Source organism: Serinus canaria, chromosome 19, assembly GCF_022539315.1.
Source record: "Serinus canaria isolate serCan28SL12 chromosome 19, serCan2020, whole genome shotgun sequence".
NCBI lineage: Eukaryota > Metazoa > Chordata > Aves > Passeriformes > Fringillidae > Serinus > Serinus canaria.
Genome location: NC_066332.1, coordinates 3,052,255 through 3,064,627, shown reverse-complemented (window position 1 = coordinate 3,064,627; position 12,373 = coordinate 3,052,255). Strand labels below are relative to the sequence as shown.

The window sequence follows — 12,373 nt, the reverse complement described above, 5'->3', positions numbered from 1 at the left end:
AACAATCCCTGCAGACACCCCCAAGTCAGTGTATTTATCACTGCCCTGCACGCAGGACACTCTGAAATCCAGCATGCAGCATCTCTGCAATCTCCTGCTTTGCTTGGAGAGGAGGACAGGGATGTGTGAAGCAAGGGCAGAGAGTTTTCCTGGCATGGGCATGGCTTGTCCCAGCTGGGGCTGGACCTGTCGTGGTGGTTACATCAGAGACCACGAGGGGAGACAAGGGGCTCTCTTCTACCTTCTTCCTTTAATGCCTAAAAGTTGTCCCCAGATTGGAATCTTTTTATCTCCACACTTCCCAAGGACACAGACTCTCCTCTTTCCAGCTCACTATTTGAAACTTCAGTGGTGGCTGGCGTTTGATTGATGCTGCCATCTCTTTCTGCCATACCTCTGTCAAATCAAAGCTGCCTTCACAGTGCTGAGACTGGAGCAGTAAAGCTGCAGCTCAGCCATCCTGAGGCAGAGGGACAGAGGGTGGCGGGCAGGGGTGGCAGCAGCCTTAGATCAGCGCCTTTGTTTGGTCTTCAAAACATGCTCAAATCACAAAGCAGCTTTTTTGTTCCTGTTTGTCCCTGCACATCACCAGCAGCACCAGGGAGCGAGCAGTGGAGTATTTGGAGAGCAGGAGTTGCTCTTCAGTTTGGTGTTTCCCTGCTCCCTGATTCCTCCAGAGCTGTGTGCCTTTGAAGTCCGTGCGGCGCATCCGGGCTCCGGCTTCCTGCCTGGTGGTGCTGTGGGACAGAGCTGCCAGTGCCTGGCCCGTTTGCATCCTTTGATCCTAACCTCCTTTTTTTTCCTTGCCTCTTTTTGTTTTGTCTCCACAATCCCGTGCCCTGCAGATTCAGAGGATGACGGGGAGTCGGAGGCGGCGAAACAACTGATTCAGCCCATAGCTGAAAAAATCATAGCCAAGTACAAAGCCAAAGAGGAGGAGGCACCGCTGCTCTTCTTCGTGGCGGGTGAGGTAAGTGAGGAGAGCACAGGGCTGTGTCCTGCTGGGTATGGGGACTGAGCTGAGTTGGGTACTGCTGCTGTTGTTGTTCAGTGGGTAAATTGAGGCATGGAGCTACTGTGGATGTCAGGCAGCACAGAGCAAAGCCAGACTTGAGGCCTGGATCAGTCTGTGCTCTCCTTGCTGGATATTACTTCTAGCAATGGGTTTGCTCAGAGATGCTCCTGAAGGTGGGAGAGGGACAGGCAGAGTGGGGCAGTGGGAGGTGGGAGGGAGCGGAGCTGCCATGCTGGGGCTGCTGCCTGCTCAACCCTGAGGCTGTGCAGGCAGGAAAGTGGCTGGGCAGGGGAAGAGGAGCAGGGTTTGAGTTTCAGCCTGGCCCAGCTAGTGAAATTTTGGCTGTTTCCCTGAGCTGACCATGTTTTTCTTGGCTGGGATGGTATTTGAGGCATGTGCAGGCTGCAGTGCTCCAAGTCAAAGATCGGCTGGAGAGAATGGGAAACGGGAAAACTGGAGGACTTGTGGCCTCCCTTTCCCTTGCACAGACACTTTGCCCTGCTGCAGTGTGGCAAACTAAGGTTTTGTGTCAAAAAAGCTCCCAGCACCCCCAGGCCTGCAGTTCCCCTCCCACATCCCTGCTCAGGGCCTGGGCAGGTGGCAGCCGCTGCGCCTGCTCCGTCCCTGCCCGCCCACGTCACAGCCGCAGTGTTCCATGCTCGGAGCCCTCCGGAGCCGCCCTGCGACAAAAGGGTCCCCAGTGCCACACCCAGACCCCCCCAGCCAGCCAGGCCCCCCACTGCCACCTCCCACAGCCCCTTGGGCCCCCTCCGTGCAGCCGCTCCCGCTCTCACCACCGTAACGGGTCTCTGAGCATCCCAGCTCAGCCCTGCACCCTTGAATAAGTCCCTTGTTGGAAAGGGCTATTTTGGGAGGGTCCGGGACCTTCCCCCCTCCCCCAGAGCCTGGCTCGCCGGCTGTAGCTGAAACATTGCTGCTATTCATGCAGCTCCCGACGGCCCTGCGGCGGCCGGCCCGAAGAATGGGGAGCGTCCGGCACATCCCATTCATCCGTCACCTCAATAGCCGGGAGCGCTGGCCCCGGGGCTCCGCTGGCCCCCACGCACAAAGCAGCCCGGCCATGGCCGGAGCAGGCGCCTCCCATCGCTCTCCCAGCACCGTCTGGACCGATTTTGCATTGATTAAAAATATTCCTCGGTGCCTTTGTAAATAAAGGACGAGGCGTCCCGACACCTGGGTGGGGGCGGTTGAGGCGACGAGCCCAGCCCTGTTGGCCCTTCCAGCCACGTGGTCCAGCTGCGCCAGAAACCCCTGCAAAGGAAGGGGAGGCGCGAGCGGAGCTCCCCAGCACTGCAGAGCCCCGGCCGCCAACCAGGTGGATGGATTCCGCTCCTGCCCCTCGGAAGGGGCGCGCAGGAACGCCCCGCTGCGGGTGCAGCACAGCCTGGGCTTGGGGATGAATCGCGCCACTGCCGGCTCTTTGCATCCCGCAGCCTTGGGAGGGATAAATCACTGCCTTTGCCCAGAGCTGAGCCTTGCCTGGGTGAGGGGAGGGCAGTCCTCTCCCCCTGCAAGCAGCCTGCTGCTCCTGTGTGTGCCCACACACTGGGACCTGCTGGTGGGGTCTCATCGTTGGCTCAAAGCACTGGTCTTCATCCCATTCCCATTCTTTGCTTTGTTCTGGGCGTGCACTTGGGTCCCTTTGGTATCCGCCCTTGGTGAGCAGCGAGGCTGTGGCTGTGCTGGCAGAGAGCTGGCAGTCCCCACATTCAGCACTTGTCCCCAGTTCCTTGAGCTGTGGGTGTTCCAGAGGCTCTGGCATGGCCGAGGCAGCAGGTCAGTCTGGGAGCAGTGCCTTTGGATTGTAGGAGTGTATGTCCCTTTCCAGCCTGGGATAAACCAACCCAGTTTGGTTCTGACACAAACCACGAGCAGAGCAAGAATCAAGATGGATGTTGCTTGCTGGTGCAAGGCCCAGCCCCTTGGGATACACTGTGGCAGCAGCAAACTGCTCCTGGTCTCCTGGCTCAGCTATTGACTCCTCTGTCCTTCTCCTTTTGGCCTCCAGGACGACATGACCGACTCCCTGCGGGATTACACCAACCTGCCCGAGGCTGCACCCCTGCTCACCATCCTGGACATGTCAGCCAGGGCCAAGTACGTGATGGATGTGGAGGAGATCACACCTGAAATCGTGGAAGCCTTTGTCAGCGACTTTCTAGCAGACAAGCTAAAACCCGAGCCCATCTAAGGGGCCCTGTGCCAACAGACGTTATTTAAAACCAGGTCTCTCTTCCGCCGCTTGTGGATTCTCCAGCGTGTCCTCACGCCCGACCCAGTATCCAACCTTCTTGTGGTGCCTTGTTTTACGCAGTGAATCCTTCTCCTAAGCAAACTCCTTGAGATGCACTTTCAGAAGGGAGTTGTTGGCGTTTGGAGACTTCGCTTGTGCTTCATGGTGATATATTATCTAATAACCAGGCCAGAACTGTTACAGTATCATTATTTTATACACGGCACTAGCTAGCAGGCAAATCTTTTTGCATGGTGTTCTTCTCAACGTATGCATCAGGCAGTGGGTGGGGTTCTTGGGGCTCTTTTCTTTCTCCTCCCCCCCCTTCTTTCCTTTCTCACCACCCCTGCTGCCAAAATGACTTCCAGGAAGCAATAAGGAAACTGTTCCCATCACCCCTGGCCAGTTCTTTCTCTCCCACGAAAGTGCCCTGACAAGGCCAAGACAAAGTCTTAACTGCTGACAACCTCTGAAAGACCATGGCACAGCCAAGCTCTTCCTCCTGGGGGTGAGACCTTCCCGTGTGGGTTTCCCACTCCACGCTCCAAGCACCGACAGCCTTAGGCAGCCCTGGCTGTTGTGTCAGGCTTCATCCCCCTGCCATGGGTGGGTATTCCCTGTGTCCCTCCCACTCTGAGCCAGGAGGAGGATCACCACCGGGCTGCCCTCACCTCTTGTCTCTTCCTTGTGCTCTCCCTGTCCCCTCTTGTCCCTCTCTCTGGTATGAATTGTCCTTTCCCCTCTGTGTTAGTTGATTGAGCTGTTTTTCGTAGGTGTGTCCCAAACTCAACGTTAATGGTGCTGTTTAAAAAAAAAAACCAAAAAAACCCTTCCCAAACCCTAAGAAAAAATCCCCTCCCTCCCTAACCCAAGCAGCACAGCCGAGCCCTTGAAAAGTGACATTGTAAAAACTGTACATGGTGATTGGAACTTTGTAATAAAACTGTTACAATGACCTCGCCCCCGAGGTGCCGATTGCTGGTCCTGCTGTCAGGGAAAGGAAACCTGCGTAGGGGACAGGAGCCCACAGCCTGACCCCATGGATAGGTGGCTCCAGGGATTGTGTGTTCCCCCTGGGCTCAGACAGCCCCTGCCGGTGCTGCTTTGCTGGCATTGCTCTGAGCTCCCTCCTCCTTCCCCAGGAGCGAGGGAGTCCTTTGGCAGCCACTGGGGCGTTCCCAGCCTATGTCCCAGCCTGAATAGCCCGTGTTGTGCAAGCCACTGCTTCTCCCTTTCAGCTCATTAGTCAGCCATGGCAGGATTAGGGCCTCCCCTTTTATCCTGCTGCAGCTTCCCACCCTGCCAGGAGCTGGGAACTGCCACCAGCTCAGCCTGTATAAACCCAGCCTGTGTTTTGCACGTTTCAGGGCTTCCAGCAGTGATGAACTGACTGGGCAGCAGCTCCAGGAGCAGCCCAGCACCTCCCAGCAGTGTGGGCAGGAGTGCTGGAGCTGGGACACCCCACAGCACAGCCACCCCTGCCAGCCTGGCCATGGCAGGGTTGGAGTGATTGCTGGAGCACAGGATTTGGGTAAGCACAGGCAGGACCCATTCAGGCAGCAGCCATCTGGTCTTTGTGACCCAAAACCACAGCCAGCAGCCAGGCTGGGAAGGACACACGCTGTCAGCTGCAGCCTGGCTGGGCCAGCACAGACCAGGGATCTGAGCTCTCCATGGATCTCCTGGATGAAAGGGCTGGAGCAGGGGGGAACTGGCTGAGGTGAGGCCAGGGCTGCTACCCGGCCTTTCTCTTCCCTTCTCTCTAGCATCACCGTGTGGCCACCACTTCCACTGGAAGCCACACACTCATCCCAGCACTCTCCAGCCTTAAATACTCATTTACTACAAACCAAACAGCCCGAGCTGCTCTTTTATTAACCCTCAAGGAACCAAATGCAAGAAGTGCTCCTTCAGCACCCAACAGTTCAGCCTGGCACAGGCAACTTCTGCCTGCCATCTTCCTGCTTGTGCCTCCACAGCAGCTGCCTCCTGCCCTCGAAGAGCACGATGCCAGCAGCAATAGCAGAGTTGAGGCTGTCCACGCCTGGCACCACGGGGATGAGCAGTCTCCTCCCCCCCGTGCTGGCTGCCAGCCCCAGTGCACCCGGGCTCAGGCCCTGGGTCTCCCCTCCGATCACCACGGCCACTGGAGCCCGTGCCCAGTCCTTGTAGTAATGCTGCACTGCCAGCTCTGGGATGGCTGCTCCCTCCTCCTCCTCGTGCTCAGGAGCAGCCTTGGGGCTGGATTTCACTGGAGCTTTTGGGCTGGCAGGAGCAGAGCCAGCCCCTCTCCCGGGGTGGTTGTTGTCGGCCACGCAGACCTGGATGCCCGCAGGGAGGTTGGTGGGAACAGAGTCCCAGTCCAGGTTGGCGATGATGGGCACACGGAAATGAGCCCCCATGCCTGCACGGAGCACCTTTGGCTCCCACGGATCTACACAGCCTGGGAAGGAACAGAGACAAACAGTGACAGCACGGGCATCCCCACAAAGGTGGGATTCAGACCACAGCCACTCCTTAGGAACTCTGAGGAGCATCTTCAAGCACCTCGTTCCCTGCCTTACCCCCAAGCTACTCAAACTTTTCTCTTACCTTTGGTGAGCAGCACTTTCTCACAGCCTGCTCCTGCTGCAGATCTCAGAATAGTCCCCAGGTTTCCTGGATCTCGGATGTTGTCGCAGATGAGGAGCAGTGGCAGGGAGTTGGCGAGCTGAGCTGCAGGGTAGGACATCTTGGCAGGGTCAGGCTTGGAAAAAATGCCTGAGGAAATGAAGTGTGACAGGTTTATGAGTGACCCACCCCAAGGAGAGGCCTGCTCTGAAAGAGTTGGCCCAAATCTCACCAAAGATGTGCTGGAGGAAGTGTTAGGAAAAGCACCACCTAAAGGAAGTTTGAGCAGAGTTTGTCTTTTGGCAAGGAAAACTCATTTTCTAGCAGTGCTATGTCTTAAGGAAAGATTATTAAGAGAGTCATTATCCTAAATACAAAAAGTTTCTCTTTGGGAGTGTTGCAACTATTTCAGAGGCAACTTACCAAGAAGCCCCTGAGGAGTTACGAGGTCAGACCAGGTCTTAACGTCTTCAAATTTCACCTTAACCAAGCTGGCTCGTTTTATCTCTGCCTCAGGCAGCAGCTTCAGGTGCCCCACGGTGCTGAAGAAGAGTGTCTGTGGCACAGCCCCTGCCTGCAGTGCATCCTTGATCAGCCTGTGCCCCTCCAGCAGAACCTTCCCATGATTATCCCGAAACTTCTTTGACTTGGCGATAGTCACCACTTTTCTGTGGAAAAATTATTCAGGGAATGTGGCTGTGATGCTCACAACACCTTCAGTCTGACCTTCACCAGCCTCTGAGAGCTCCTCTGGGAGGTGGTCTGAGGGATGGAGCACCTGTCCTAGGAGGAAAGGCTGGGCGAGGTGGCTCTGGGGTGACCTTAGAGCACTTTTCAGTACCTGAATGAGAGCTGGTGAAGGACTGCGACCAAGGGCCTGGAGTGCCAGGACAATGGGGAATGGCTTTAAACTGTCAGGGCGTAGGATTAGATGAGATATTGGGACGGAATTCTTCCCTGTGAGGGTGGTGGGGCCGTGGCACAGGTGACCCAGAGCAGCTGTGGCTGCCCCTGGATCCCTGCAGTGTCCAAGGCCAGGCTGGACGATGCCTGGAGCAACCTGGGATAGTGGGAAGGAGTCCGTGCCCACGGTAAGGGATGGAACGGGACGGGCTTTGAGCTCCCTTCAACCCAACCCGGCACCCTCAGCCCGGCAGCGCCTGTCAGACCCCCGTGGCTCTTCCCCCCCGTCCAGCGGGGCTCTGAGGGGCAGCACGGCCGGGCCCGCTCCCCGCGCTCACCCCAGCCTGCGGTCCCCGGCCGCCGCCTTCTCGTACCACAGCCCCGGCGCGGCCGCGCTGCGCTCCACTGCGGCCGGAGGAGGCGGCGGCGGCTCCTCGGGGGGGCTCTGCGGCTGCAGCACCCGCACGGGGCTCCGCCGTAGCGCCCGCACCCCGCGCCGCCCGCCCGGCTCCGCCCGCGGCCCGCGGGGCCTCAGCAGCGCCCGGCACAGCGCCGGCCACGGCGCCGCCATGACACCGCCCCGTGACGTCACCGCGGCACCGCGCAGCGCCGCGTGACGTCACGGCCGCCGCCGCCGCCATGGCCGCCCGCAGGGCGCTGCACTTCGTCTTCAAAGTGGGAGACCGGGCCCGCACGGCGCGGTTCTACCGGGAGCTGCTCGGCATGAGGGTCAGCACCGGCGGCTGCGCTCGGGGGGCGGCGGCTGCGGCCGGGAACGGGCGGTTCTGCGCCCTCCGTGTGCCCGGAGCGCGGCCCAGGGGACGGGGATGGAGTGGGGATGGGCATGAGGGACGGGGAGTGGGAAGGGGATGGGATGGGATGGGATGGGATGGGATGGAGGTGGGACGGGACAGGACAGGAACCGTTTCCTGCCCGCTCGCTTCCCCGGGCCTGGGGGAGTCATTCTGGGTTGGAACGAGGGGATGGATCCTCGAGGTCCCCTCCCAACCCAGGGCGTGCTGTGGCTCTCCAGGTGCTGCGGCACGAGGAGTTCGAGGAGGGCTGCAAGGCCACCTGCAACGGGTGAGTTATTCACACCCCGAGCTGTTATTCACACTAAAGTAAGGGTTATTTTGTCTTTCTATTAAATTTCTTCCTTTGGAACCTACAGCCCCCCACTCTGTGTAGGTGTGGCGCTTATATTGAACATAAATACCACACCTATAGGTTCTACTTAACTGAATTATTTCTCAGCTTACCAGGAATTACATCCAGTTCCACTGATTGTTTATATAAGCGTGGCACTGTATAGGGTCTTGAGTTAAAAATCCCTCCTGGTAGCCCTAAAGTCTTTTGTAAAGAAAAAGGAATGAAAAAAAAAGAAGAAAGAGGAACACATTTTATTCTGAAGTGGAAGGAATCTTACAGTTTGGTGCCCTTTCCTACTCAGCAATAAGGAAGTGATTATGTAATTGCAGCTAATGAGCAGCCTGTGCCCTTAGAGCACTGTTAATGAGGTAGAATTGTGTTATCATGTGGCCATGAATGACAGCCCGGGGTCAAATCTGCCATATCTCACTCTAAAAATGCAACTCCCCCTTGAAAAATAAATACTTGCAGTTCTTGGTGGTTCATTCCAATACTAATGACATTAAAACATGGATAACATGGTGGATATTCCAGCCCTTATGATGGAAAGTGGAGCAAGACCATGGTGGGCTATGGACCAGAGGACAATCACTTTGTGGTAGAGCTGACTTACAATTATGGCATTGGGGAATATCGCCTGGGCAACGACTTCCTGGTGAGTTCCACTCCAAGCAGCCAACCCTGCTCATGATAAACTCATTTACCTTAATAGTTAGAAGCTCATTAATTGTATGGGTTTTACCAGCTGCTTTTTTTATGCTGTTTGTTCCTTTAAACACTTCAGTGCTGCTTTTGTGGTTGTCTCCAAGATGGAGGAGCAGATTTGTGCTCACTTAAAGGCCCAGAAAACATTTCTGGAGCTCTGCCTCTGCTCTGGTGTTTGCTGCCAGATCCAACATGGAGTGCTGAGCTAGGAAGGACTTGCTGCAGGAAAACACTCTTATATTTATTATTTGAATCATTTTTTTTTGTGATTTAGTGGCTGGCAGCAGATGGAGCTCTTGTGTTTGCTGTGTGAAAACAGGTGATGTCTCTGCATCCACCCCATGGATTGTGTTGTGTCCTCTCTAGGGCATCACTCTGGTGTCCAGCCAGGCTGTGAGCAATGCCAAGAAGATGGGCTGGCCTCTCAAAGAGGTCACCTCTGGTGTCTTTGAAACTGAAGCCCCAGGAGGATACAAGTTCTACCTGGAAGACAAGGAACAGCTCAGGCAAGGTGAAATATTTACCCCTACTGGTGTTCAGCAGAGATTTACCAGTGGAGTATCAGAGTGTGTTTATTTTGATGGCATTTTGTAAAACAGAGCTTTTCTTTTATCGTTTCTCCATTAATTCTCAAGAGTACTAATGACATTAACTGTGGGTTTAAACCTAGAACATGTTTGTAGCTAATTTGAAATTATTGCAATCCTCAAGATCCTGTGTGGAAGGTAACCCTGGGAGTCTCAAACCTCTAATTTGAAATTATTGCAATCCTCAAGATCCTGTGTGGAAGGTAACCCTGGGTGTCTCAAACCTGCAGAAGTCTGTGAGCTACTGGTCTGGCTTGCTTGGGATGAAAATATATGAGAAGGATGAGGAGAAACAAAGAGCTTTGCTGGGCTATGCTGATAACCAGGTCAGTCCTTGGAAAAACCACCAATTTCCTGAGAACAGAATCTCAAAAGGAAAAAAGCTCTTAATTAGAGCAACTGTGCTCTAATTAGGAGTGTTTTAATTGAAGCTGCATTGAATTGAAGCTTTTAAAGAAAGCCGAGCTGTGGTTTGCTCTGGCTTGGTGGGAAGGTGTGGATGGGGGGTTTTGGAATCACCAGATCCTGGAGGAAAGGCTGCAGCCTGGAGAGCAGTGGAGCAGTGTCCCTGCAAGCCAGGCTGGGTTTTTCTGCTGCAGTGCAAGCTGGAGCTGAGGGCTGTAGGAGGGGCAGTGGATCACGGGACAGCGTTCGGCCGCGTCGCCTTCTCCTGCGCCAAGGACGAGGTACCAGCCCTGCCTCCCTCAGCCCTTCCTACCCCACAGCTGGGCAAGGCCATTTGGGCTGCTAACAAAACAATCCTGAGCAGAGAGTTTATCTCTTTGGCAGCCAGGTGATTTTGGTTTGTTTTCTGTTTTCAGCTGCCAAGCATTGAAGCCCTGATGAAAAAGGAGAACCAGAAGATTCTGACACCTCTGGTCAGCTTGGACACGCCTGGCAAAGCCACGGTGCAGGTGGTGATTCTGGCTGATCCTGTGAGTGAAACTGGGAACAGGGATTCAACTGGGGTTCAGTTTCTCCCTGCCATTGGTTATAACTGAGCTGCTTCTTTCCAGGATGGCCATGAAGTCTGCTTTGTGGGAGATGAAGCCTTCAGAGAGCTGTCCCAGGTGGACCCTAATGGTGACAAGCTGTTGGATGATGTAAGTGACTGCATGTTCATTTTCATCCTGATTAGATATACATGTAATTTTTCTCATGGAAAATAAATATATTTTAAATAATGTTTATATATTTTTAATTATTTTCACATTTTTATTTTTCTATGTTGTTATTATACTTTATTATCTGTTTTAATTTTAATTTTCATTTATCTATATTTTATTATTCGTATGATATTTTAGTATATATTTTTATTTCAGCTTTATTTTTATTATAATTTAATTTTATTATAATTTAATTTTTAATTTATTATAATAAATAATTATTATAATTATTATAATTTATTTTATTTCATTATTATTTTTAATTATTTTATTAATTATTATTTTTATTATAATTTAATTTTATTATTTTTCTTATATTTTAGTATATATTTTTATTTTCAATTTTATTTATACTTTTATTTTCTTACTTTTATTATATTTCAGTATATATTTTTATTTTCATTTCTATTTATGTTGAAATTTTTACATGTTATTTTATTATTTATTTATTTTTAAATTTTTTTACTCATAAAAAAATCAAGTTTTTCCTAGAAGCAAATTACCCAGGCTTGGTAAGGAAAACAAATCAATTTTTAGAGCTTGTCCAGCCTCACTCTCAGGGCATGGTCACATTGTTTGCTGTGGTTTTCAGTGTCAGTTCTCCTTACTAGTGGTTAAAAAGCGATTTATTTTATAGAGAGGGAGGGATAAATGATTCCTGCTGTTCTGATAAATGATTCCTGCTGTTCTGTCCCCCTGTCTTTGTGCAGGCCATGGCTGCAGACAACAGTGACCAGTGGTTTGCTGAGCACAACAGGAAGAAAGTTTCAGCTTAGCTGGAGGAATGGCCTGGGCTGCTCCTGCGGGCCTTGGAGCTCTTCCAAGAAGATGCCAATCCTGTTCCATGCTGCCTTCCCAACCAGAGGCTGCTGGGATGTCCCTTGGTGGAATTTTGGGTTGATTTAAGCTGATCTCTCTCTGCCTTTCACATCTCCTTCCAAAATCTGGGGTTGTGCAGCAAAGGAGCAGCTGGCTTCAAAACCAGGGATCATCAGTCAAGGAAACCTCACATTTGTGTTGTTGTACTTGAAAGAAAGGTGAATGGATATGTTATTTTCTGATTAATAATTTTCTGATTAATTTGCTTTAGCTGCCCTTTGTTTGCAGGCTAGAGAGGAGATTTTGAGGGAGCTGTGGCTGCTCCCCCTCTCCAGTGGGGTGTGGGGTGTGTCCCTGTCTTGGGAACAAAGAAACGATCTTGCCAAACAAACTGTGTGAGTGCTCCATCCTTGTTTTCATCCCGAGGTGTTTCCCTGAATTCCAAGGGGAAATTTGGCTTGAGAGGCCCCTGGGGTGTTTCTCACTGGGATCGTGCTCCTTCTCCAGGAGATTTCCACCTTCCAGGAGGGAGCTGAGGCTGGGCTTTGGGGTTTGCAGCTGCACTGTCTGCTCAGGTACCAAGGGCAGCTTGAAATAAGTTTTGCAGTTAGGTTTTGGTAAGAAACTTTGGAAATAACATTTCAGAGTTTGTTCTGTTGGAATGAAGTCGCTCTGCTTTTGCTGGGAATGCAAGGAATCATTCCAGGCATTCCAGTTTTGTGCTGACTGCTCATTTTCCTGATGAAAACTTTTTAAATAAAATACCTTAAATCAGCTTTTCATCACGAAACTGAAATGAGTTTCATGGGGAAGATCAGGCAGTGTTGGCACTTCCGAGCTGGAACAGGAAAAATTCCTCCTTGTGATTTTGTCTGAATTTTTCAATTCACTTTTAATGATGGTTTTGAATCCTCGTCATCAAATTAAACGTGTTGATATTGGAGCATGGCGATTAATGAATGAATGAATTAATTAAGCCAAATTCAATTTGTTTTAATTATGGTTTTGAATCCTCTTCATCAAATCAAATGTGTTGATATTGGAGCACGGCGATTAAGGAATGAATTAGTTAATTAGGCCCAATTCATTTCGTTTTAATGATGGTTTTGAATCCTCTTCGTCAAATTAAACACGTTGATATCGGAGGGCGGCAATTATTGAATTA

General features: G+C 52.0%; 3 protein-coding genes across 5 annotated transcripts in view; 2 read left to right on the top strand and 1 right to left on the bottom strand.

The window, feature by feature from the left end:
• NXN (nucleoredoxin) overlaps positions 1-4,224 on the top strand; it is a 47,503-nt gene extending 43,279 nt beyond the window's left edge. For all 3 annotated transcript variants that reach the window (XM_050981788.1, XM_030231347.2, XM_050981789.1), the window contains exons 7-8: positions 846-970; positions 3,045-4,224. In XM_050981788.1, the coding sequence (XP_050837745.1) occupies positions 846-970; positions 3,045-3,227 (308 nt within the window). In that variant the 3' untranslated portion in view covers positions 3,228-4,224. The remainder of the gene's footprint in view (positions 1-845; positions 971-3,044) is intronic.
• A 901-nt stretch (positions 4,225-5,125) lies between these two features.
• MRM3 (mitochondrial rRNA methyltransferase 3) lies at positions 5,126-7,363 on the bottom strand. Its single transcript, XM_050981790.1, has 4 exons — positions 7,121-7,363; positions 6,303-6,547; positions 5,862-6,029; positions 5,126-5,712 (listed from the first exon to the last, which is right to left on the bottom strand). The coding sequence occupies exons 1-4, from the start codon at positions 7,351-7,353 to the stop codon at positions 5,195-5,197; spliced, it is 1,164 nt and encodes a 387-aa protein (XP_050837747.1). The 5' UTR covers positions 7,354-7,363; the 3' UTR covers positions 5,126-5,194.
• A 20-nt stretch (positions 7,364-7,383) lies between these two features.
• Positions 7,384-11,990, top strand: GLOD4 (glyoxalase domain containing 4). The gene is made up of 9 exons (XM_009094972.4): positions 7,384-7,511; positions 7,816-7,865; positions 8,466-8,586; positions 9,003-9,147; positions 9,413-9,549; positions 9,823-9,909; positions 10,045-10,158; positions 10,240-10,326; positions 11,100-11,990. The coding sequence occupies exons 1-9, from the start codon at positions 7,422-7,424 to the stop codon at positions 11,163-11,165; spliced, it is 897 nt and encodes a 298-aa protein (XP_009093220.3). The 5' UTR covers positions 7,384-7,421; the 3' UTR covers positions 11,166-11,990.
• Positions 11,991-12,373: the final 383 nt, after the last annotated feature.